Source organism: Pseudozyma hubeiensis (genome assembly GCF_000403515.1).
Source record: "Pseudozyma hubeiensis SY62 DNA, scaffold: PHS13, whole genome shotgun sequence".
In the NCBI taxonomy this organism is placed as follows: Eukaryota; Fungi; Basidiomycota; class Ustilaginomycetes; order Ustilaginales; family Ustilaginaceae; genus Pseudozyma; species Pseudozyma hubeiensis.
Window position 1 is genome coordinate 101,795 of NW_012133795.1, and position 20,436 is coordinate 122,230.

A 20,436-nucleotide genomic window follows, 5' to 3' on the forward strand; every position below is an offset into this window, starting at 1 on the left:
CTTCATCTTACACCGTGTGGGGTGATCAGCTGTGGCGGATAAATTTTGGGTGTGTTTTGTGAAATGATCAGAAGCCTTTCCCATCGCTATTTCGAGTTCGAACCGATCCTTCAATGACGCCTGAAGAACACAGCACCTTCCCTCTCTTTCGCGACTAGCTTCCGACCATCCCAAGTATCTCTCCGGTGTTCGTTTACTTCTGGGTCTTAGCCTGAGCCTTGAGGACGTTCTTGACGATCTTTGCCTCCTCGACCAAGAAGGCGCGGATGATACGGGTGCGAACGCACGACGAGCATCGCGAACCACCGTAGGCACGCGAAACGGTCTTCTGTCGCTTGGAGATGGTGCCGAACTCGCGAGGTCGGTGAGCCTTGATACCGCTGAGGTCGGAGTGGCAGTCACCGCACTTGGGGACGGTTCCGCGCTTCTGGACGTGCAGGTAGCGGAGGTGTCCACCGGGTGTCTTGATGATCTGTCGGCGAGCCGACTTGGTGTTGTAGGGGTTTCGCTTGCGGAGGGTGACACGCTCAGCCATCTGTTCGAGGTGGATAGGGAGGGGTTGGGAGAAAGTCAGTAAATCGGAAATGGGAAACGAAGATGGATCGGGTGCAGACGAAAGATCGTCGTAGCAGTGGATGGTAGCAGTAGCGGGCAAGCAGGGATGAGGCGAGGACGAGCAACATGGAAAGCTTGCATCGAGATGGTCGAATGTCGATGATGTGAGACAGCACAACCGAGATGCGCTAGCGCCATGGCGAGAGACGAGCATTCCAACGTGACAGGCGGATGTGACACCTAGCAGGTGAATGTGGGTCGATCCGGAGTACAGTTGGTGGTGTGCAGTTGAGCGCCATGAGCGGTGCTGTGCGCAGGTCGCAATGCGACATGAGTGTGACTGCGGGCGACGAAATCGGTGATGGCAGGACCTGTGGTCGCAGTGGGCATCCAGGTATGTTGTAGGCATGCCGGTCCATGCAAATGCGCGACCATGCCCCTCTACAGCTGTCCTCTGATGTCTGGGCGATTATCCTGAACATCGAATTCCGTGCTGTACTCTATCCGACCAAGTATCGGACTCGTGCGTGCAGCAACGAAGGAACACCGAGAGCGGAGTGCAGGATGACAGATGCGACGTGTTGTGAGAGCATCGCAACGGCCCTCTGGCATCACATGTCCAATGCTATGTCGCGCTGCACCCCTGTACCGCGATCTGGATGTCCAACATGCCGCTGGTCGGTGACCTCTCTTCCTGCAATGGGCTCATCGTGTCGCTCCGAGCTGCTTCCGCTATTCCATATCCATCTCTACTCCATACGGCTGATATTATCTGAATGCGATCCTTGCATCGAGGTCGTCATCTCGCTGTGTATCAAGAGTAGACCGGCCAAATCCAGGCAACGACAACTGACGAGACGACGATAATCTATGCTGAGTCGAACGATGCTGTTTTGGAAGTCGACATTGTCACATGAAGCTGTCGTGATGCTGTTATGCTGTCTGCTGATCATTCGGTGTGTCGATTCCTGCCTCGAACACCAATTCCGATCCTTGTTTCGGCTGCTGCTGCTACTGCTACGACTACTCGATGGTCTATACGTGTTTGCTCTGGAGAGTGTCGAAGATACCAACCTTGACGAATTCTTTCTTGAAGGGAGGATGGGTGAAGAAAGGGTGGTGGTGAGGGAAAAGTGCGAATTGGATCGAATGGCCAAGACACTCCGCCGTCGGCTGCTGCTGTTGCTGTTCGGTGCTGCTGCTGCAACTGCTTTGGGGCGGAGGAAGCTTTCGCAGTTTCTCTACGTCCGAGAGTCGTCGTGCTCTTGGGCCTGCGCTTCTGCCGTCGTGTGGCTGGGCTGCTGCCGTGCCGCGATGCTGAATTGGAATTTCCTAAGCGTCTGTATTGCGAATTTCGCATCACTCCATGCACCAAAGAGGTCACGTGCGCTTTTTCTGAAACTGTATTTTCGGCACCGCTGCTCAAAAAAACAAAGGCGATGTACTGAATCGATGTAACATCTAAAGAGGAACTCGCATCGGGAATCGATCTGCTCTTGGATCTCTCGATGTGACAGGATGGAAAGACATTTGTGATGGTCGGCACGAAGCGAGAAAAGTTGTCCGAGAAGAAAGTCTCATTTCGATGTCAACGGTGACGACGACGACGCTCACCACCATCTCGTACCTACACCCCTCCCACACACTCGCCAAAATGGTCGCACCAACAGCTTCGGCATCCACATCTCGCATCACACGCCAACTCGGAGGGCTCCTCCTATCATCCGCCCCTTCCTCTTCCGCCTCCTCCACCTCCCGCATCGCCTCCTCCACCCTCCTCCGATCCCACCTCTCCGTACGACACTCTCACGTCGGCAGCGCACCGCTCGACCTGCCCACCTCCACCACTATCCAAATCCTCCCCTTCCCGCCGCACCCGAACCCATCACGACCGCTGCTCCCCTCTCTCCGCCGCGCCAAATCCGTCCTCGTCAGCGGTCCAAAGGGCGAAGTCGTCGTCCCGCTCCACGAGTGCGTCCTGCTCAACACCACCTCTGACGATCCCACCACCGCCTCCCCCTCCCGCATCACCCTCTCCATCAAGGACGACTCTCAAAAGCGTCAACGCGGAACCTGGGGTCTCACCCGCTCCCTCCTCAACAACGCCCTCCACGGCGTATCGGAAGGCCACACAGTCTCGCTCAAACTCGTCGGCGTAGGTTACCGCGCCTCCATCGAACCTGACCCGCTCCCTCGTCGCTCCAAACTCGACATCGCTCTCGCCGGAACCAAGTCGTTCTTCCTCTCCGAAGCTGCAAAGCAAGCCGAGGTGGAGAGAGCACAGCGAGCGAGGGAAGCAGCGGAGAAACAGGGTCCGAATATGAGGTTGCACATCAGGCTGGGTTACTCGCATCCCGTACTGCTGCCTGTACCGCACGGTGTGCAGGTGCAGATCCCGCAGCCGAATAGGATCGTGCTCAAGGGAGCGGATAAGGAACAGTTGGGTCTATTTGCCAGTCAGATTAGGAGTTGGAGGAAACCAGAGCCGTACAAGGGCAAGGGGATCTTTGTGGATGGTGAGACGATCAGATTGAAGACTGCCAAGAAGAAGTAAGCTAGGAAATCGGAAGTAGGATGGGTGGCGCTGGTGTTGCAGGCAGCGATCTGAATGTCATTCGAGAAATGGTCAACTCATCCGCAAGTGCACAGGCGAGCCTGTGTGTCGTTCTGGTGTGGATCAGAGACCCCACATCTGTCTAGGTTCGATTGCAAAGTGCCTCCGTCACGCATCATCCAAGGACCGCACCTCGTCATCATCGCCGTCATCGCTGCTCTCCCCATACTCGTCCTCTTCATCAAACTCTTCCTCCTCCTCCTGCTCTTCATCAATCACATCTGCAGCCATGAGCGTCCGATCCGGATCCCCCTGTTGAGCCGACTCTTCCCCCACCTGTGCATCTTCTCTCCTCCGCTGCCTTCCGCTATCGATCGCCCACCTCCTCACCCTCCTCAAGATCTCTACTTCCTCCTCATCCGTATCCACATTCCTCTCCTCCTCCACCTCCTGCCCTGGTGGGGGCACCAACACCATCGATCCAGCCAAGCCGTCTGCTTCAGCATCTGTGTCCGTCTCGACCTCGCTTTCCGTCTGACTGTCGAAATCCGTCGTTGGAGGGGTATCCATCCCAGCATTCAGCCCGATCACTCTGTCGGCGACGGTGGTGGTGGTGGTGGAGGGAGCATCGCTAGACACGCTGACTCTCCTACCTCTTCTTCCTCGCTTTCTAGCCATGGGGTTTGGGTTGAGGATCCAGGTGAAGCGTAATCCTGGTCTGGTCGTATCGTCTTTGCTAAAGCTTGGACACTTGAGCACCCTCGAAAGACAATGCACCACTAAGCGGAGGAAGGGATCTTCCACCAGCCATACGAGTGCATTTGGTGTTCGTTGGAATTCGACCACTTGACCAACCAAGCCGCCCGGTTTGACGTCGTCCAAGTTGATATCCTCGGAGGATTGTGGGAAGTTGAACTGGTCGTCGAGCAAAACTCTTCCCGTTTTGTTGGAAGTAGTGGTGTTGAATAGGAAAACGTCGGCACAACTCCATGTTCGGATCTCCCTCTCCACCAACCAGATAAACCTCTCCAGCTCCCCCGCTTTACCCTCCCTGATCATCTCATCATCAACCTTGAACGACCGAAGTGTCCTCTGTGCATCCTTCAGAGATGTTCCAAAGTACCCCTGATTCGCGCTGTACGCATCAAAATTTGGTTCGCTGAATCCAGCTTTGCTCGACGAAGGTACCGGAACGCTCTTCGCAGCAGCCGATGAAAAAGTGGACTTGATGGCATTCGAATGTAATCTGTAATCTTTCGGTGTAGGTCGAGCAGAAGGAGTGGTTAGGAGTCGAAGGTTTTCGGATCGTCGTTGTTTGCGTCGCCCGAGAGAAGGTTCTTTCCGACGTGTACGAGTGGGATTGGTAGGTGGATAGGACGAAGAAGGTTGATTGAGAAGGTATGATGGCGTTCCAGTGTTTCGCAGGATGGACGGCATGCTCATCGGTATAGGTCCCGTAGGCTTCGCTCCCGTAGTCGGCTTCGACGTCGCACCACTGCCGCTTTCAGTACCAAGCACGCCGTTGACCTGTTCACCTCCAGATGATGTCGGATGCAACGTCAGCCCAGCTACATCCAGTTCCTCCGCCATTGTTGCCTCCCTTCGATGTGTCGTTCACAGTGAGAGAGTTTTCAAAATCGTGTGTCGAGATCACTTATATGCAGGACAAAAAATAGGTTCACGCCGGCAACCGTGCGAGCATTTACCTCCAGTGCTCACGTCAGACTAGGGATCGTCGTGCATATCTCGGCGAATTTTCCCTCAGACTTTCCCGATTCACCCATACAGAGCCGCACAACCTCTTCCTCTTTCTCGTACAACGATATCGTTTCAATAGCATTCATCACCGTTCACAAATAATCAACACGCCTGTCGTCCGCTCATGCACATTTCGGAGTAGAAACCGGTGACCCACCCTCGCCACCGCCAAATGTACCCGCGCTACACGACCTCCCCGAGTCCGTCGACCTTCTCTCCCCCGCACCACCCTTGCCTGCTCTGGCGTCCTGACTGATACCGCTCAGTCTCGTTCCCAGGTGCAGATCGAGCGTGGCGAGCAGTCCGCGTCGGCGACGCTGCATGAGACGTAAAGAGGTGTGGGATTTGGTGGATGTGGCTGTACCGGGACGTGAGGTGAACGTGTGGGGTTGAGCGGTGCTGTAGGTGGAGACGAACGAGCGCGAGGAGTCGGCTGTGCCGAGACGTCGATCGTCATGAGTGTCGGGAGTTGGGTTTGAATGAGCTTGAGCGGGTTTGGCTGGGTATTTGGAGGTGAGGAATGGAGATGGTTGATCGATGCCACTTGGAGACAGGAGCGCTGGGGCAGATTGGCCAGCTAGGTGGGGCGCGACAACGATGTTCCCGTTACCTTTTGACGGGTGGGTCGTTTGTTCGACGCTCGATGCCACCCCAGCTTCTGTCTTTGCATCATGCAACTTTGCGTCCACAGCTCCTTCGTCCCCCGCCTCTTCGCTCTTCTGGCGCTGCTGCACCGCTACTCGCCTCGTTTCGTTCGACTTGGAAGCATCGCTCGCTCCCCTCTTGCCCGACTGCCTCGGCGTCAATCCGCTGTAGCTACCAAATGATTTTCGCGAAAAGTCGGGCGGAGATAGCGTTGGAAACGTCTGAGTCGCAGCAACCACCTGCGTCGCCTTCGGTTTCTTCTTGTTCGAAAAGATCGGGTAGTGGACAATGCACCCGGACGCATAATCGACGTTTCGGCTGTAGCCGTTTTCATATCCGTACTTGTCGAGCCGTTGGACCTCGACCGAGTGTGGACTGACCTCTCCGCCACGCTCTAGCTTCTTGGTCTTTCCGAGAGGAAGCGTATCGCTAGCGGCTCGTGTCGAGACAGAGGACGGGTCGAGTCTCTCGTTCCGAAAGATCTGGTCCGGTGTGCTCGCTGCACCCTGAGCTGGGTCGAGGGCGCTCTCGACGGGACGAGCCGTGCCAGTGCTTTCGATTCTGCGCAACGACCGCGGAGGTGCCAAGCTCGTATCGTCCGACGCACGATGATTGTCGACTGGCGTTCCAACCGCGTCAGACAGTCTTTGCTCCTGATACAGGTCGGGAGGCATGCAACGACAGCAGGAAGGATCGTTGCCGTGCATGTTGATACGATAGGCGGACGAAGGGGATCCTGCCCCTTTGTCAACCTGATCGTGATTCAAGCCGGGAGGCTTCATGGGGTGAAACTCCAGAGAATAAGGGCCGTCCCGACCTCTGCCTCCTGCGCAAGCCATGCCAGGCGACAGGTCGACTTTTCCCGACCTGTACATCAAAGCCAGCACGATATAGACCAAACATACAGCCAGCGTCGAGGCGCAAGTGGCAAACATCAGCAGACGGCTTATCTTGTTGACCTGAATGTTGACCCAGGCCACGCTGCCAGCTGCTTGCCCCGGTACAGTGTCGATGCGCGTGCATTTGGGAGCGAGCGGACGGCAGAGGTAGAATGCTGTGCCAAAGACGGGAGGTCCCTTCTGCTTGATCTTGCTGGAGCCTTCCTTGGATGGCTGTGAAGGCGGCACGGCAGGCACGTTGTGAGCTGCGTCTCCTGCAGAGATGGAGAACTTTGCGGGAGACGTCGGAAGGGACGAAGCCGTAGTGGACAGGTCGCAGGGTAGGTCGGCGAGTCGATCAAAGAGGATAGCAGCTGCGAGGAAGAAGCACAGCGCCCGGCCATGGTAGGAGCTCAGCAACCGAGGCTTACAGCGAGACCATATCGAGAGAACGCTTGCGAACTCCTGCGCTATAATGACACCACCAATGCTGGCAAGGACAACGCAAATGGTGATGCTAGGAACGCTGAGTGGATGGACGAGGCAATGGACGACAGCCGCAATCCATGACACGATCGCGGCTAAAACGTGAAGCGTTGATATCACCTTGGCACCCATTTTCCGAAGTTTTCAAGCTGCGACACAGATGATGGTGTGACTCAGCCGAACGGTTGACTGCATCGGACCTGCTGAGATGACGGATGCACAGCGCGTGACGGTTCCGGAGGTGCCGTCCTATGGCTCCCGTTGATGGTCGCGGAATCGATTGTGACTCTTGCGGGGAGGTAGAAACGGAATCAGAGGGTCAGGAGCAAAGAGGACATGTGAAGGTCCCGCCGCTCTTGATCAGGTTTGATGTGGTGAATCGCTCTATGCGGCCGTGCAAGGTTGGAGATATAGGCACGTCCTCCCGTCCTTGACCGTCCTCGCTAGACAACCGTATCCGTCTTGTGTGCGTGCGCGCGTGCATGGCTTCATGAGCGGATGTGGGCTGAGCTTAGGACAGCACGTCACGTCGGCTGTCGCGGCAATGAGATGTTTGCTACCGTATTTGATCGCGTTCAGCGCAGTAGCCCCCAGCAGCGGCGAGAGAACTAGATACAGTACTGTGCAGTAGGTTGCGCGATCTGGCTTTTTGTGGGTCGACAAGAGACAGCCACCTCAATGTCATTCGGATGTCGCAAACTCTCAAACTGGAAGCGCCACTCGCGAGTTCCGGCTGCATGTGCTAATTCGAAACCGACGCGGATATGAAAAAGGTGGGACGGTGTCGAAGCGAATGACCGGCTCGAGACTGTTCGCTAGACCTACATCACTGTAAGCTGTTTCTCCGGCCATGACCGCTTGACATTGCCAAGGAGTGGCCGGCACCCCTTTTTCCAAGGATTTGCATACTGTACATCATGTCCATCATCGAAGGCTGCCTTGATACCGTGCAGCTGCACAAGGGTCGACAGGCAGGGTACACGACATGAGCCGGTGACATCAAGCTTTGGTCTGCTGCGCGTCGCTCTGCTTTGGGCTCGACCTTCCGAGTCTCGAGTCGCAGCCACCCGAACAAAGCAAACACAAAAGTCAAGTTTGGTGGCTTGAGAGCAGGGAGCAAAGCGCTGCGTCGCCCCGCCAGAGAAATCTGGTCTTGTGTGCCGACGGTAGCGACGCGCGCACTAGAGACAGTGGAAGGTGCACAGGCGCTTTTTAACGAAGGTCGCAAGAGCCGGACATGCAGCAGCGCCAAGGAGAGTAGCCAACGATAAAGCCGGAATTTCTTCTGAATGTTACACCTTTCGTCAACACAATCTTGTCAGCTAAAATGAATGAATGTCCCCTGCCAAGCCGGGACTGAAACTGTCATCATCGTGCTTTCAGGTGGCGCTGCACCGCCTCGCCCTCCAGCTCGGAAACGCCGAGGCTGGCAAAGTGTTGCTTTCTCCCCTGGCATTTTCGCGCCGGCGGACACATGCACACACACACACAGCCCCGCAATTTTGCCTTCGAGATCTGGCCATCACAGACTCGGCACAGCCCGGTTAGAGATGGACACACAGCCCTGCCCTGCCTTGTCTTGCGGTAGGCGCATGTCACACTCTGCAGCCAGAACACGAGAGAGGCCGATGCTTGGACGAGCACAGCCGCCACTCAGGGTCTCAAGCTATCCGCCGACGGCACGTTACGACACTAAATTATCCTCCGTGCATGATGAAAGCTTTCGGATGCTTGGTCGGTACACAGCTCGGTGCCTACAGCGAATGGATAGGATGGTCACATTTGCAGGTGCGGTGCATGCCTTGCGGGTCCAGGGCTCCAGGGCTGTGGACGGCAATGACAGCGGCCCGTGTCTTGACCAGGAGAGCGCGAGAGCGGCAAAAGCTTGGCACGTTCGTTGCCTTTCGGGTGTTGATGATGATTGCAGCAGAGTGAAGGGCCGTGCTCAAATTGTCTGACCAAACCCTGTGACGAAACCCGACGTCCAGCTTCAAGTCAAACTCATCTTGAGGCTCTTCGGATAGCTTAAGTACTCGAGTTCTTTCCGTCCACCCACCACACCGTTCCCTTTCTCGTTCTCACCCATCGCTTCAGCAGATATCTCGCATCGCAACACACCAAGCTTCAACGAACTAAACACACATCGCATACAGTAGAATGTCGTACTACCCAGGCGGACCAGCTCCAGACCAGTCGTCCTACCCCGGAGGACCCCAATCCTCGTACCCCGGTGGACCACAGTCTTCATATCCTGGGGGACCCCAATCATCGTATGGCGGTGAACAGCGATCTTCGTACCCGGGTGACCCGCTCTCGTCGTCATCATCCTCGGGCGGGTACCAGTCGCCCTACTCCGCGGGACCTCAATCGTCGTACAACGGCGCTCCCGGCTATGATTCGAATCAGCAAGGCTACAACTCGAATTATGGTCCACCTCAGAACGCTAACTACTCCCCCTCGCCATACGGCAATTCGTCGTCACCTTCGCCGTACGGTAACCAGCCGCAACACCAGCAGCAACAGCAGCAGGGTCCACAACAGTACGACGAGCATGGCAACCCCGTCGACGGCGAACGAGGACTCGGAACAATGGCTATGGGTGCAGCTGCGGGCTTCGCAGGGAACAAGATTTCGGGTGGCCACATGGGAACGGGTTCGTCCATGTTGAGTGGAGCGATCTTGGCACAAGTGGGAAAGATGGTGTACGAGAAGATGGACAAGAACAAGCACCACAACAACGGCGGCGGATACGGCGGCAATCCGTACGGACCTCCCGGCGGTCATAACCAAGGTGGCAAGCCAGGTGGCTTTGGTGGCTTCTTCAAGTGATTCGAGCGGGCGCTTGTTGCGATCGTCTGATATACCTGCTGTACATACTCTTCTCTCGCTAAGTCGCTCGTTTGCATAATTGATGTTTGGATGTACTCTTGTATTGCGTTGTCTGAATGATGAATCGTGATCGCTATTCACGCCTTGACGAAAGCAGCAACAGTATCGGCATCTTTGCATTCACTGTCTTCGAGTCGAGCCACTTCCTTTCCCTGCTCGTTGACAAACATGAAGAAATCCCGGAACGGTCAGCAATCCAACTCAGTATTCCGTTGTTCCTATCGTACTTACATCGACGACTTTTGTGATGGTGGGAATGCACCTGATCGAGAACTGCTTCCTAAACCTGTTCTCCGGTGTCTTCCACTCCGACCTCTCGCCTACCAAGACGATGTGACCATCAATGTTGTCGCCGCCGAAGACCTTTTGCACTGCGGGCTGTGCGTCGACGCAGTCGGGACACCAGGGTGGAGTACCGGAGCTGAAGAAGATGAGGTATTGAGGTGAGTGGGAGGAAGAGGGAGCAGGTACGTCGGTGGATGTTGTGAGCGTCATGATGGGGAGGGTGTGTGGTCAGGATGAGAGAATGGCTGATGGACAGACAAGCCAAGTACTGATAATTGATGTCGAAAAAAGAAGGCGGAGAAATTTGACCTTTAAAATCAAAAAGGCGCTGCGCAACGACCAGAGAGTGTTGGTCTTAGCGTTGACTGTGATAATCAAAGTGACACAGCGGAGAGAAAAAGGCGCGTCGCCGCGAAGAAGAGGGATCAGAGTGCGCGTTGGCAGCCGCGTAAATTGCACGTCCTTTTTTCACTGGCTGCTGTAGCTTCCGGAGCTGCGTGTGGAGGTTTGGGGGCGTGTTCGTGCGCCGTATTGGCTCAGCAATCCTTCTTCTTCTCTGCCATGAACACCATCATATACACACTCAGCAAGACAAGTAGCATCGCCGGAGACGCGGCACCGTACCACCCTCGCTCGTAGCCATCATCGCATTCCTCGCCAGCTGCACGCGCTTATCCAGCGCTCTCGGCCGAAGCCTAGCCCTGCAAGCCATCCGCTCCGGTTCCATTCGAGCAACCACTCGTTCATCACTCGTCCTCATTCCGGATCTGCTGTCGAGCAAGGCTCAAGAAACGCAACTCAAGATGACCACTCGAACCACGCTTACCAAGAGAGACGCGAACACGCTCGCTTCTGACGGTGCGCCTAGCGAGCCCACTGTCAAGCGCGTCAAAACAGCCACTGCGCTCAAAGAGGACGAGTTCGATACCTCGGAGCAAGAGTTCGACGACGCTGCACTCCTGGCTGCCGCCGAGGAAGCAGAATCAGCCGCTTCCAACCACGCCTCATCTCAGCCGGATCCACCATCGTTATCGCAACCAGCTCCCACTACAACCGCATCCACCTCCTCAACACCGCGATCCACCCTAAAACAAGCAACGCTCTTCCCCTCGTCATCTTCCAAAACATCCAACCCTCCCGCTCCCACACCCAAACTCCAACCGCCCACCGACCTCGCCTCCGATCCGCTATGGCTCGAACGTCAAAGCATGTCCCCCAGCTGGTTCTCGCTCCTCCTCCCCGAGATGTCCAAGCCGTACTTCTCCGTCGCGCTCAAAAATTTTCTCTCCGCACAAGACCGCTCCGGCCTGACGACCTACCCACCGCGCTCGCTCATCTACTCGTGGTCTCGACTCGTCCCCTCGCCGCAGCACGTGCGCATTGTCGTCGTCGGTCAAGATCCCTACCACGGACCGGGTCAGGCGTGCGGTCTCTCCTTCAGCGTCCCTCACGGCGTCCGCGTTCCACCGTCACTCAAGAACATCTACAAGGAGCTATCCGACGAGTATCCCAACTTCAAGCCTCCGAGCCACGGATGTCTGGACGCGTGGGCGAAGCAGGGCGTGTTGATGCTCAACAGCTGTTTGACCGTGAGTGCGGGTAAGGCGAATAGTCATAATGGTAAAGGGTGGGAGGGGTTGACGAAACACGTGTTGAAGATGATCGCGGACGAAGCGGGTGGGAGCGAAAAGGAGGCGGTGAGGGGAAGTAGGATCGCGAGCATGTTCAAAAAGGCTGAGCAGAAGGAGAAGGATGTAAAGGAAACACAGGAAGTGGGGAAAGAAAAGGGAGGAGCAGAAGGGCAAAGCAAAGGCGTCGTGTTTCTCATTTGGGGTGCACCTGCTGCAAAGACTCTAGCAGAGGCAGGTGTGACGGACAAAAACCCGAACATCCTCATCCTCAAATCGCCTCATCCATCGCCTCTATCCGCACACAGGGGCTTCTTGGGCAACGGCCACTTCAAAAAGGCAAACGAGTGGTTGAAGCAACGCTACGGACCAGCAGGTATGATCGATTGGACCCAACTTTGACTCGCACACCCAATGACATTTTTGCCTTCTGCCAGATGTCTGCATTGCCTTCTCTAACCAGTGAGTGGCCAATCGAGCGTCTCACCGTAGTTCCAGTGAATGCTCTTGACCTGAGTATACTCCTTGATCGCGTCTACGCCCAACTCCCTCCCGATGCCGCTCGCCTTGAAGCCACCGAAGGGAACAGCGTTGCTCACCACGACGTAGTTGTTCACCCACACCGTACCCGCCTGAATCGCACTCGCCACCCGCATACACCTGCTCGCGTTGGTACTGAACACACCTGCTCCCAAACCATAGCTCGTATCGTTCGCCAACGCTATGCCTTCCTCCTCCGTCTTGAACTTGGCTACCGCCAGCACCGGACCGAAGATCTCCTCATCGACGATCTTCATCCCCTTCTTGCAGCCTGAGAAGATGGTCGGCTGGACGAAGAAGCCCTTGTCGAAATCTCCCTTGCCGTCGCTAGCGGACCAAGGGCCACCGCCGATCTCGAGTTTTGCACCTTCGGATTTGCCCGACTCGATGTAATCGAGGATACGTTGTTGATGACGTTGTGTGATTTGAGGACCTTGGAAGGTCTGATCCGAGAACGGGTCGCCGATGGCGTGAGCTTTGAAAGCGGCGACGAGCTTAGGCAAGAATTTGTCGTAGATTCCTTCTTGCACGAAGAGTCGAGAGCCGGCGGTGCAATCCTGACCCTGGTTGAAGAGGATACCCAACGCAGCCCAGTTGACCGCTTGATCGAGATCGGCATCGTCGAACACGACGACGGGGGATTTACCGCCCAGTTCGAGCGTCACCTTCTTCAGGTTGGAACGAGCGGCTCTCTCCATGACTCTCTTACCGATAGCAGTTGAACCTGTGAATGCCACCTTGTCAATATCCATGTGACCGGTGATGGCATCACCCACCACGGGTCCTAGTCCGTTGATGACGTTGAACACACCTGCTGGAAGACCTGCCTCGACACTCAACTCTGCGATCCTCAGCGCACTGAGAGGTGTCTGCTCCGCCGGCTTCAACACGATACAGTTACCCGCAGCCAACGCCGGTGCCACCTTCCATCCCAACATCCCAATCGGATAGTTCCACGGAATGATCTGCCCACACACTCCCAACGGCTCCAACTTGGTAAACGCCAGCTTCTCCCCTTCCTTCTGCTCGATCGTCTTTCCTTCGATCTTATCAGCCAGCCCCGCGTAGTACCGGAAACAACCCGCGGTGTCGGCGATATCCATCGTCTCGGCAATCCATCGCGGTTTGCCGTTGTCGAGCGACTCGAGTTCGGACAGCTCGACGGCGTGCTCTTCGAGAAGCGAGGCGAGCTTGAAGAGACAGGCGGCACGCTGGCTGGGCGAAGAGTTGCGACCCCAGGTGGTGTTGAACGCGGTACGGGCGGCAGAGACGGCGAGATCGACGTCCGAGGCGGACGCGCAGGAGACGTGACCGAGCGAGGCTCCGGTGGCCGGGTTGATCGTTTCGAGCGTGCCGCCGTCGACGGAGGGCACGAACTTGTTGTTGATGAACAGGCCGGTGGGGACTCGAAGAGTCTTGCCGGAGGGCGAGGCGATTTCCAGTGTGTCTGAAATGGTCATCTTGGTTGACTCGATTGCTAGATGGTAGGAACAAGTGAGAGAGAAAGAGGGAGAGGGGCGGAACGAAAGGCTGGCGATGGTGGCGTATTTATCGCGTCGTAGAAGCAGTGTGGTATGCAGTTGGTCGCACCAAGGAGAGGATAGCAGCTTGACCTCAGCCGTCACCTTATCGTTGGTACCCTTGCGGCGGTCGACATTCGTTTGAATGAACTGCATTCCTGTTGCTCGCCAGCATCGAGAGAGAAGCGTGGTCCGTGTGGCCGGCTCGAAATAAGCGTAGCCGCGCTAGCCGCGCTTATCGCGTCTGCCGACAAAGGCTAGGGTCCAGCATACGAGAAACCCCGCAGAGCAGCAGCAGACCCTGGGAAGATGCAGCGCAGAGGTCACGCGGCGGTTGAACTCTCTTCTGTTCGCTGCGACGTTCTGCGTGGAATGAAAAGCGAAGCGCAGCGCAGCGTAATTGAAGGCACAGATAGCTCGAACTTGAGTTGCATGCTCTGACCTTATCAAGCCTGTTCACATCGGCAATCGGGTCGAGTCAGAGAGATTGCGGTCACTTTTGAGCCCACCGCCGACGGTTGCGCGCCTCTCTCCGCCAACTTTGATACGCGCACGGCGAACATGGTCTTGGCCGCGACCGCAAACCCTCGAAATGAGTCGAGAGGAATCAAACACTGCGATGCTGCCAAGACTGCCAAAGCGTGGGAAAGCTACAACGAGAGCATTTCCTTTTCTGCGCACAAGCTCGCTCACCGGCCAAAAACTGAGCACGGTCGGAATGTCTCCCGACATCCGACGAGTTTTGCGTTTCTCTCGTTAAGCTCCTCACACACTCACCTGTATACTGTGTCTTTACGTTTCATTCCATATCATCACTTTGTTGGTCGTCCACCGTCCAGTTCCTAACTCTGTTCTGTGTGGGTCTCTCGGACTCAGCACTCCGGAAGCCACGGAACACGGTCTCCGAAGACTCTTCACGGCGCCGAATCGCCGTAGTGTAGTGGTATAGTCATTCGAGTGCAAGGCGACGGCGGCTCGTCCGACAGCTGCACGATAAGCGCCGTTCACATCTGACGACCCAGCTCGGCGTCTCCGGCCTTCTAGTCGTGCCAGTATCCTTCTTCCTCTGCTCTGCTTTTGGCAAGACGAGACGCTGACGGAGCGCAGCACGCAAAGCAACATCCTTGTCGTTCGGATACATGCCGCATGCACGCGACAGGCATGTAGCTGCTCAGCTCGGTTCGCGTGCGCCCTCGTCTGCTACTCACTGATATTTCGCAACCGATCCAGCAATCCAGCATGCCGTCGGCAGACTCGAGTCCTGCTCCAGGCTCACGATCACCCTCGATACCCACAGCGCGCAACTCAGCAGATGCGATTGCCACGGTGCGGCGCATATCTTCCTCGTCTCAGCCTGCGTCTTCCACCGTTGTCGACATCAGCAACGGCCGAAATGGCATAGGAGCAACTACCGCAACCTCTCATCATGCCGAAACCTCGACACACGCCACGTTGAGTGCAGAGCCGCCAGCCCCCTTGACCGGCAAACGATCCCGCTCAGGATGTTTGACCTGCCGAAAACGCAAGAAGAAGTGCGACGAGACCCTTTGCGAGGAGACGGGTGGCTGCTGGCGATGTCGAAATGCAGGCTACCAGTGCGAAGGATTTCGAAGGCCTCCTGTCGTCTTTGAACCAGGTTCCGCGTCGACGTCCAAGAACAAGCGAACCAGGGGGTCGCCCGATGCTCAACTCGATCAGATTCGCAACCGCGTCAAGCTCGAAGGCGGCTCTCATGCCGATGTGAACGGGATTGTGGATCCACGATCAGCTGCACTTGAACATGGATCTTTCTCTTCGGTGGGTCCAAGCGCCCAAACTCATCGCACCTCGCATGGTTCCATCGATCCGCAAGGCCTCGACATGGCCAACAGCCTCGCGCAGTTCGCCGGTCTCGCTACCAGCTCAGCAGCCTGGCCGCTCGAATCCGAGAGCAAAGGCGGTACATCATCGTCCTATCCACCCTTTGTGCATCCGTCGACGATGATCACGGCTTCATCGCAAACACCTCAAGCTACAGGACAGCGGCCGCACGACCGTTCTACCACGCAGCATCTGCATCAACAGCAACAATCGCTCACTACGATACCGCTGCAACCGTCGGCGGTTGCTTGCGAGATCGTCGGCGACTGTCTCTTCTCTGGTCGTCACCTCTGTGCGTCGTGCAGTGCCGTGGCGAATCGCCTGATGCAGCCCGACCCAGCACAGCTTGCAGCACTCGATGCCGACTTGGTTCAGGTTCAACCCATGCCCAGTCTGTCCACACCTATGGCTTCGCGTCACCATTCGCCCGAGGCGAGCAACGCCAACGCATCCTCGCACGCTGCCACCGCCAAATCGCGGCTCGTCATGGAGAGTCTCATCGGCTACTACAGCACGCTCATCACCTGTTGGGTGCAGGGATGCGATGTGCGCGGTATCGAGAATTCGACACTGTTTCGGCAGCTCGTGCCGTACCTGCTGGACAGTGTTGATCGACACACGCCTCTGAGGCTGTCGATTGCGGCGGTTACCGCGGGGTATGTGGGTGGGGCGAGGTTGACGTGGCCGAAGGATGTGGTAGCGATCCATCAGTGGGCGAACACGTTGCGTGCGGATCGTACCTCGATCGCGGACTGCGTCAAGGCGAATTTGAACTTTTCCTTCCCGGGCACGCCGGATACGATTTGGTCCGGATCGCCGGCGGGCAGCTTGTCGTCGGAACCGCTGAGTGCGCTATCGCCTGCGAACGCCGAGAGGTTGAAGCGCGCCTCGACGACGCATGCTACGCTGGACGATCTGCTCGTGGGCCAAGCGCAGACGCTCAAGCAGCTTTCGGTCAGGTCGTTGGAGCAGGCGGTATCGGACTACTGCGCAAAGACGACGCGTGCGATGGGCGTGAGTTTCACCGAAAAGGGGTTCCTGGCGGAATGCGTGAGGGTCAACCCGTTGCTCATGGCGGCGTTGAACATTGCGATCTATGCGTTTGCGGAGGAAGGGATGCAGAGCTATTTTGAGGAGGCGGCGAGGATGAGGGGGTTGATAGAGACGTTGTTGGGAAGCTTCCCGCCGGTGGATTTGGGCAAGTTGACGAGTCACGAGCATTTGGGGTTCAGGACGTATGTTTGGAGCGATGTGACGACGGCGATTGCGTGCGGGACGAGGCCGCATCTGCAGCTTGCGATGTCGACGTACAGCACGGAGCACGAGGAGGGGGAGAGTGTGGAGGGGATCAGGGGGGAAGATCAGACATTCGGTTTGGCGGATGTGACGTTGATCGCGCTCTCGGACATCGCGCGGTTGAGGTACGATTTCGACGGAGGCGACTTTTCGCACACCGCTAGGCGATCCTCCGGTTCACCCGTACCGCAGTGGGTGCACGAGCGAGCACGACGCATCCAGACGCGTGCGGAATCGTGTACGATCGACACCCCCTTAACGACGGGTTCTGCGATCTGCGCTGTGCTCACCAAGAGTGCATGTATCATTCTCATCCACACGCTGATCTACCGCGTGGGTGCACTGCATCCCGTGGTGAGGGGCCTATTGAGGGGCATGCTGGAGCTGTGGACGAGTGCGGGCGAGGCGTACTGCAGGAGTGTCGGGTGCAGCAACTTCAACCTGCCGATGTTCGTGGCGGCGAGCGTGGCGGTGGACGAGGCGGACAGGAGGGTGTGCGACCAGGCGATGCGCGTGGTAGGGCATGAGGAGGCGGGGCCCGCGAGCGGCAGGGAGCTGGTGAGGGAGGTGTGGAGGAGGAGCGATGTGACGGGCACGCCGGTCTTCTGGACGGATCTGATTGCGGGCGGGGACTTTGCCGTGGCGTTCTTCTGAGCGGAGGGACGGGGGAGACGGGTTTTCAGTGTAATGGAGTTCTCATCGTGATCGTATCGTTTAAATGGTTTTGTGTGTCATTGCGATGGTATCGTGTAGTTGGAGGTAGTCGGGGGAGGTTGGAGATGGTGGTTTCGGCGTCGCTGTTGGACATCGGCGTTGAGATCGGGATCGCTGAGCTCGCTGATCCGATCGACTCTAATCGACAATCGACACTCCGCCATGGGAGGAGGTGATAGGGAGAATGCAAGCTTATCGCCAATCGGAAGCTTGCCTTCCGTCACACGCTATCGGTTTTGGCTCATAGGTCGTGCTCATCGCATAAAAATGGCTGTGGGAAGGATAAGATGCGATTAGCGGTTTCTTGGCAACAGGAGGGTTACCCCACAATCCTTGGATTCAGGTACGACGGTGTCATGTGGAAAGAAAAAAGAAAGAGGCGAGGATAAGGAAAGCTGGGTGGTGTGCGGTGGAAGGATGACTTCCGATGGGGAGGGGGAGATTATAGTCGGGATGGGAGGGGGCGCTTTCGGTTCAGACGGTCGGTACGGGGCAGACGGGTTTGGGGAAGGAGTGACGAAGGTACGATGGTAATGTGATGCACCGGTGGATGCAACGCTTGGAGCGTCCGGTCTCTGGGCGAGAGTTGCTGCTGGACGGACTCGTGGCAATCTTGCAACGCAGAACAGCAACGACATGGCAATGACCCCGATCTTGAAACTTGAGAGGTCGACATCTGCAATCTACAACGCTGGAGCACTCTATCTCGGTCACCACCGAAAGGCGATCTGCCCCGATCTGATGACCTTCAGCCAGTGTCCGCACGACGCTTCGAACAAGTTTCCGAGCATCCGACCTTGCCCCTTCTCCCCCGTTTACGCAGGAGCCCGATCCTGTCAGCTTCGTTCTTCGGAGCGAACATCTCCGTTTTTCCCTCAGTGGCTTTATCTCTCCGTCGACGAGAGCATTGGCGGTATCCGACAGGCGAAATTGACTGCCACAAGAATCTCCACCAACCTTTTATTTGGACTGATAATTCTTTGATGCGCCAAGAAATCTCGCTAAAACCCACGCAGGGGCCTCAGAGCAGTGTGAGAGCGGAAATCAAAGAACGGAAGTCTCTGCTCCGTACGAAAATCCCACCACGAGGGTCGATAGTATCAACTGCGGCTTGGCATTGCTTTTCGATACCTTGTTTAAACAAGGAATCGGGAGAGAGCCTCGGAAAATTCGCCGTTGATGACCTTGTTTCTCGCCTTTCGCTGACACCCTCACTGACGATCACAGGGCCACCTCACCAATACAGTATTGCTCCTTCGCGACAGTTGTTCATCGTTATGGACGCTCTGCTGATGACACTGAAGGAGATGACTTGGTTCCACTCACGATCAGGAAGACAATGGTCTTCTCAAAGTCCGTTTTCAAACTCAACCATCGGCTCACAGCCTGCCGAAGGGAAGTTGCGCTTTTTCTAAACCCCGCTCTTTTTTTTTTGTCCGTTCCCGCTTGGGAAAGAAGCAGCGGAATCAAACGGGTTTCGACAGAATTTCGATGGCATATGTTTTTCGTTGGCGCGGTTTCTGCATGACCTGAAATTTCTTGGCAAAAACCCGCATCTCTCTGCCACCGAGCCCCTCGAGAGAGAAAGAGGGCTGGAACCGTCATGCACACCCTGTGCAGAAACCCATGTTGAATCGCGGAACACTTGCCTCCGAACACACGTCGTACACACCATCGCGCGATGAACCACCAATCGTGATCGTGCGCGATGTGACTACGACGACCTTGATCGGCGGGTTTATGCAGGAACGAAATCTGGTTTTGGATGGTCAGCACAAGAAGTGTAGATAGTATGCGACGCGCTTTGCTTGACCGATTGTAGAGCCAACAGAAACAGCAGCTGACTTACGATGCCGTGGCAACAGCGGTCCTAACCCCCCCCGCACCACTTTCAATTCTCCCAGCCTCTCCCTGCTAGAATTCAAAACTAGCAATTCGTGAATTCGCTGTCAAGGACGAAAAAGAATTCATGCGACGATTTCGAATTGGACCGAACATGGTCGACCTCGCTTGTATGTGCGCCAGTGTGTGCATGAATGTCTTGGCTTCCTATTCCGCGATGTGCTATCGCTATACGTCACTGTTGACACCGTAATGGGAAGCACAGATGGAATCAGTGAAGTTGGAAACCAGTGAACTTCAATGAGAACCGGTGATGGCAATGAAGCGTACAAGCGGATCGTATTGCAGAGACTCCAACGGAGTTGAAGGGAGTGGTAGGAGCAACCGCACGGGGAGGAGCGGAGACCGGAACGCGACCAGATTGACCGAACATCACCGACGGAAGGTTTCCTGAGCAATTCTCAGAACCGTGTCTCGTAGAAAAAGCGTTACCGCCTTCCAACCTGCGGTTTCTCTGTCCCACCTGGTTCTTTCAACGTTGTAGCGCTCTTCCACTCCCTCTGCGACTGACCTGCCCAGCGTCTGCGATGACAATGAATGGCACTGCTGGCTGAATGTGTGTGTGTGGCTTGCTGACTGGACTATCAACGCAATTACCACCCACAGCGGCGGACTGGCCAGAACACAGAAGGGAGGCGAGGAAGTGTTGCCTTCGACGGCGAATGCTCGAAAACCGTTTCGAATTTCTGGGTTGCTGTCCCAGTGCCTTCTGCCCGAAAAAGAGCAAACTTTTTTTAATCTCTCTTCCTCGAGTTTGACAGCTTGGCAGCACCGGTGTTCCGCTTTGCTCTGCTGTTGTACTCCTTTGCCACCCAGGCTTGACTGCCTTATACCACAGTGCCTACTTGCAGCTTCGGAAGCTTGGCATCCATACACCTTCCGCATTGTCCCTGCGCATCTTTTATCGAAGACCTCGCTTGGCGATC

The 20,436-nt window shown here is 56.2% G+C and overlaps 10 protein-coding genes across 10 annotated transcripts; 4 read left to right on the plus strand and 6 right to left on the minus strand.

Moving 5' to 3' along the window:
- Positions 1-193: 193 nt before the first annotated feature.
- On the minus strand, positions 194-535 carry PHSY_000978 (hypothetical protein; the record flags this gene model as incomplete). The annotated part of the gene is made up of 1 exon (XM_012331610.1): positions 194-535. One exon carries the CDS (start codon positions 533-535, stop codon positions 194-196), a length of 342 nt encoding a protein of 113 aa, XP_012187000.1.
- A 437-nt stretch (positions 536-972) lies between these two features.
- Positions 973-1,422, plus strand: PHSY_000979 (hypothetical protein; the record flags this gene model as incomplete). Its single annotated transcript, XM_012331611.1, has 1 exon — positions 973-1,422. One exon carries the CDS (start codon positions 973-975, stop codon positions 1,420-1,422), a length of 450 nt encoding a protein of 149 aa, XP_012187001.1.
- Positions 1,423-1,504: 82 nt separating this feature from the next.
- On the minus strand, positions 1,505-2,316 carry PHSY_000980 (hypothetical protein; the record flags this gene model as incomplete). Its single annotated transcript, XM_012331612.1, has 2 exons — positions 1,505-2,016; positions 2,220-2,316. The coding sequence occupies 2 exons, from the start codon at positions 2,314-2,316 to the stop codon at positions 1,505-1,507; spliced, it is 609 nt and encodes a 202-aa protein (XP_012187002.1).
- A 124-nt stretch (positions 2,317-2,440) lies between these two features.
- PHSY_000981 (hypothetical protein) lies at positions 2,441-4,699 on the minus strand (the record flags this gene model as incomplete). The annotated part of the gene is made up of 2 exons (XM_012331613.1): positions 2,441-3,001; positions 3,302-4,699. 2 exons carry the CDS (start codon positions 4,697-4,699, stop codon positions 2,441-2,443), a joined length of 1,959 nt encoding a protein of 652 aa, XP_012187003.1.
- A 290-nt stretch (positions 4,700-4,989) lies between these two features.
- On the minus strand, positions 4,990-7,008 carry PHSY_000982 (class I alpha-mannosidase; the record flags this gene model as incomplete). Its single annotated transcript, XM_012331614.1, has 1 exon — positions 4,990-7,008. One exon carries the CDS (start codon positions 7,006-7,008, stop codon positions 4,990-4,992), a length of 2,019 nt encoding a protein of 672 aa, XP_012187004.1.
- Positions 7,009-8,504: 1,496 nt separating this feature from the next.
- Positions 8,505-9,705, plus strand: PHSY_000983 (hypothetical protein; the record flags this gene model as incomplete). Its single annotated transcript, XM_012331615.1, has 2 exons — positions 8,505-8,664; positions 9,050-9,705. The coding sequence occupies 2 exons, from the start codon at positions 8,505-8,507 to the stop codon at positions 9,703-9,705; spliced, it is 816 nt and encodes a 271-aa protein (XP_012187005.1).
- Positions 9,706-9,933: 228 nt separating this feature from the next.
- PHSY_000984 (hypothetical protein) lies at positions 9,934-12,080 on the plus strand (the record flags this gene model as incomplete). The annotated part of the gene is made up of 2 exons (XM_012331616.1): positions 9,934-10,208; positions 10,712-12,080. The coding sequence occupies 2 exons, from the start codon at positions 9,934-9,936 to the stop codon at positions 12,078-12,080; spliced, it is 1,644 nt and encodes a 547-aa protein (XP_012187006.1).
- Positions 12,081-12,133: 53 nt separating this feature from the next.
- On the minus strand, positions 12,134-13,894 carry PHSY_000985 (hypothetical protein; the record flags this gene model as incomplete). The annotated part of the gene is made up of 1 exon (XM_012331617.1): positions 12,134-13,894. The coding sequence occupies one exon, from the start codon at positions 13,892-13,894 to the stop codon at positions 12,134-12,136; it is 1,761 nt and encodes a 586-aa protein (XP_012187007.1).
- A 1,083-nt stretch (positions 13,895-14,977) lies between these two features.
- PHSY_000986 (hypothetical protein) lies at positions 14,978-17,548 on the plus strand (the record flags this gene model as incomplete). Its single annotated transcript, XM_012331618.1, has 1 exon — positions 14,978-17,548. One exon carries the CDS (start codon positions 14,978-14,980, stop codon positions 17,546-17,548), a length of 2,571 nt encoding a protein of 856 aa, XP_012187008.1.
- Positions 17,549-18,082: 534 nt separating this feature from the next.
- Positions 18,083-18,881, minus strand: PHSY_000987 (hypothetical protein; the record flags this gene model as incomplete). The annotated part of the gene is made up of 2 exons (XM_012331619.1): positions 18,083-18,542; positions 18,847-18,881. The coding sequence occupies 2 exons, from the start codon at positions 18,879-18,881 to the stop codon at positions 18,083-18,085; spliced, it is 495 nt and encodes a 164-aa protein (XP_012187009.1).
- Between the last annotated feature and the right edge of the window lie 1,555 nt (positions 18,882-20,436).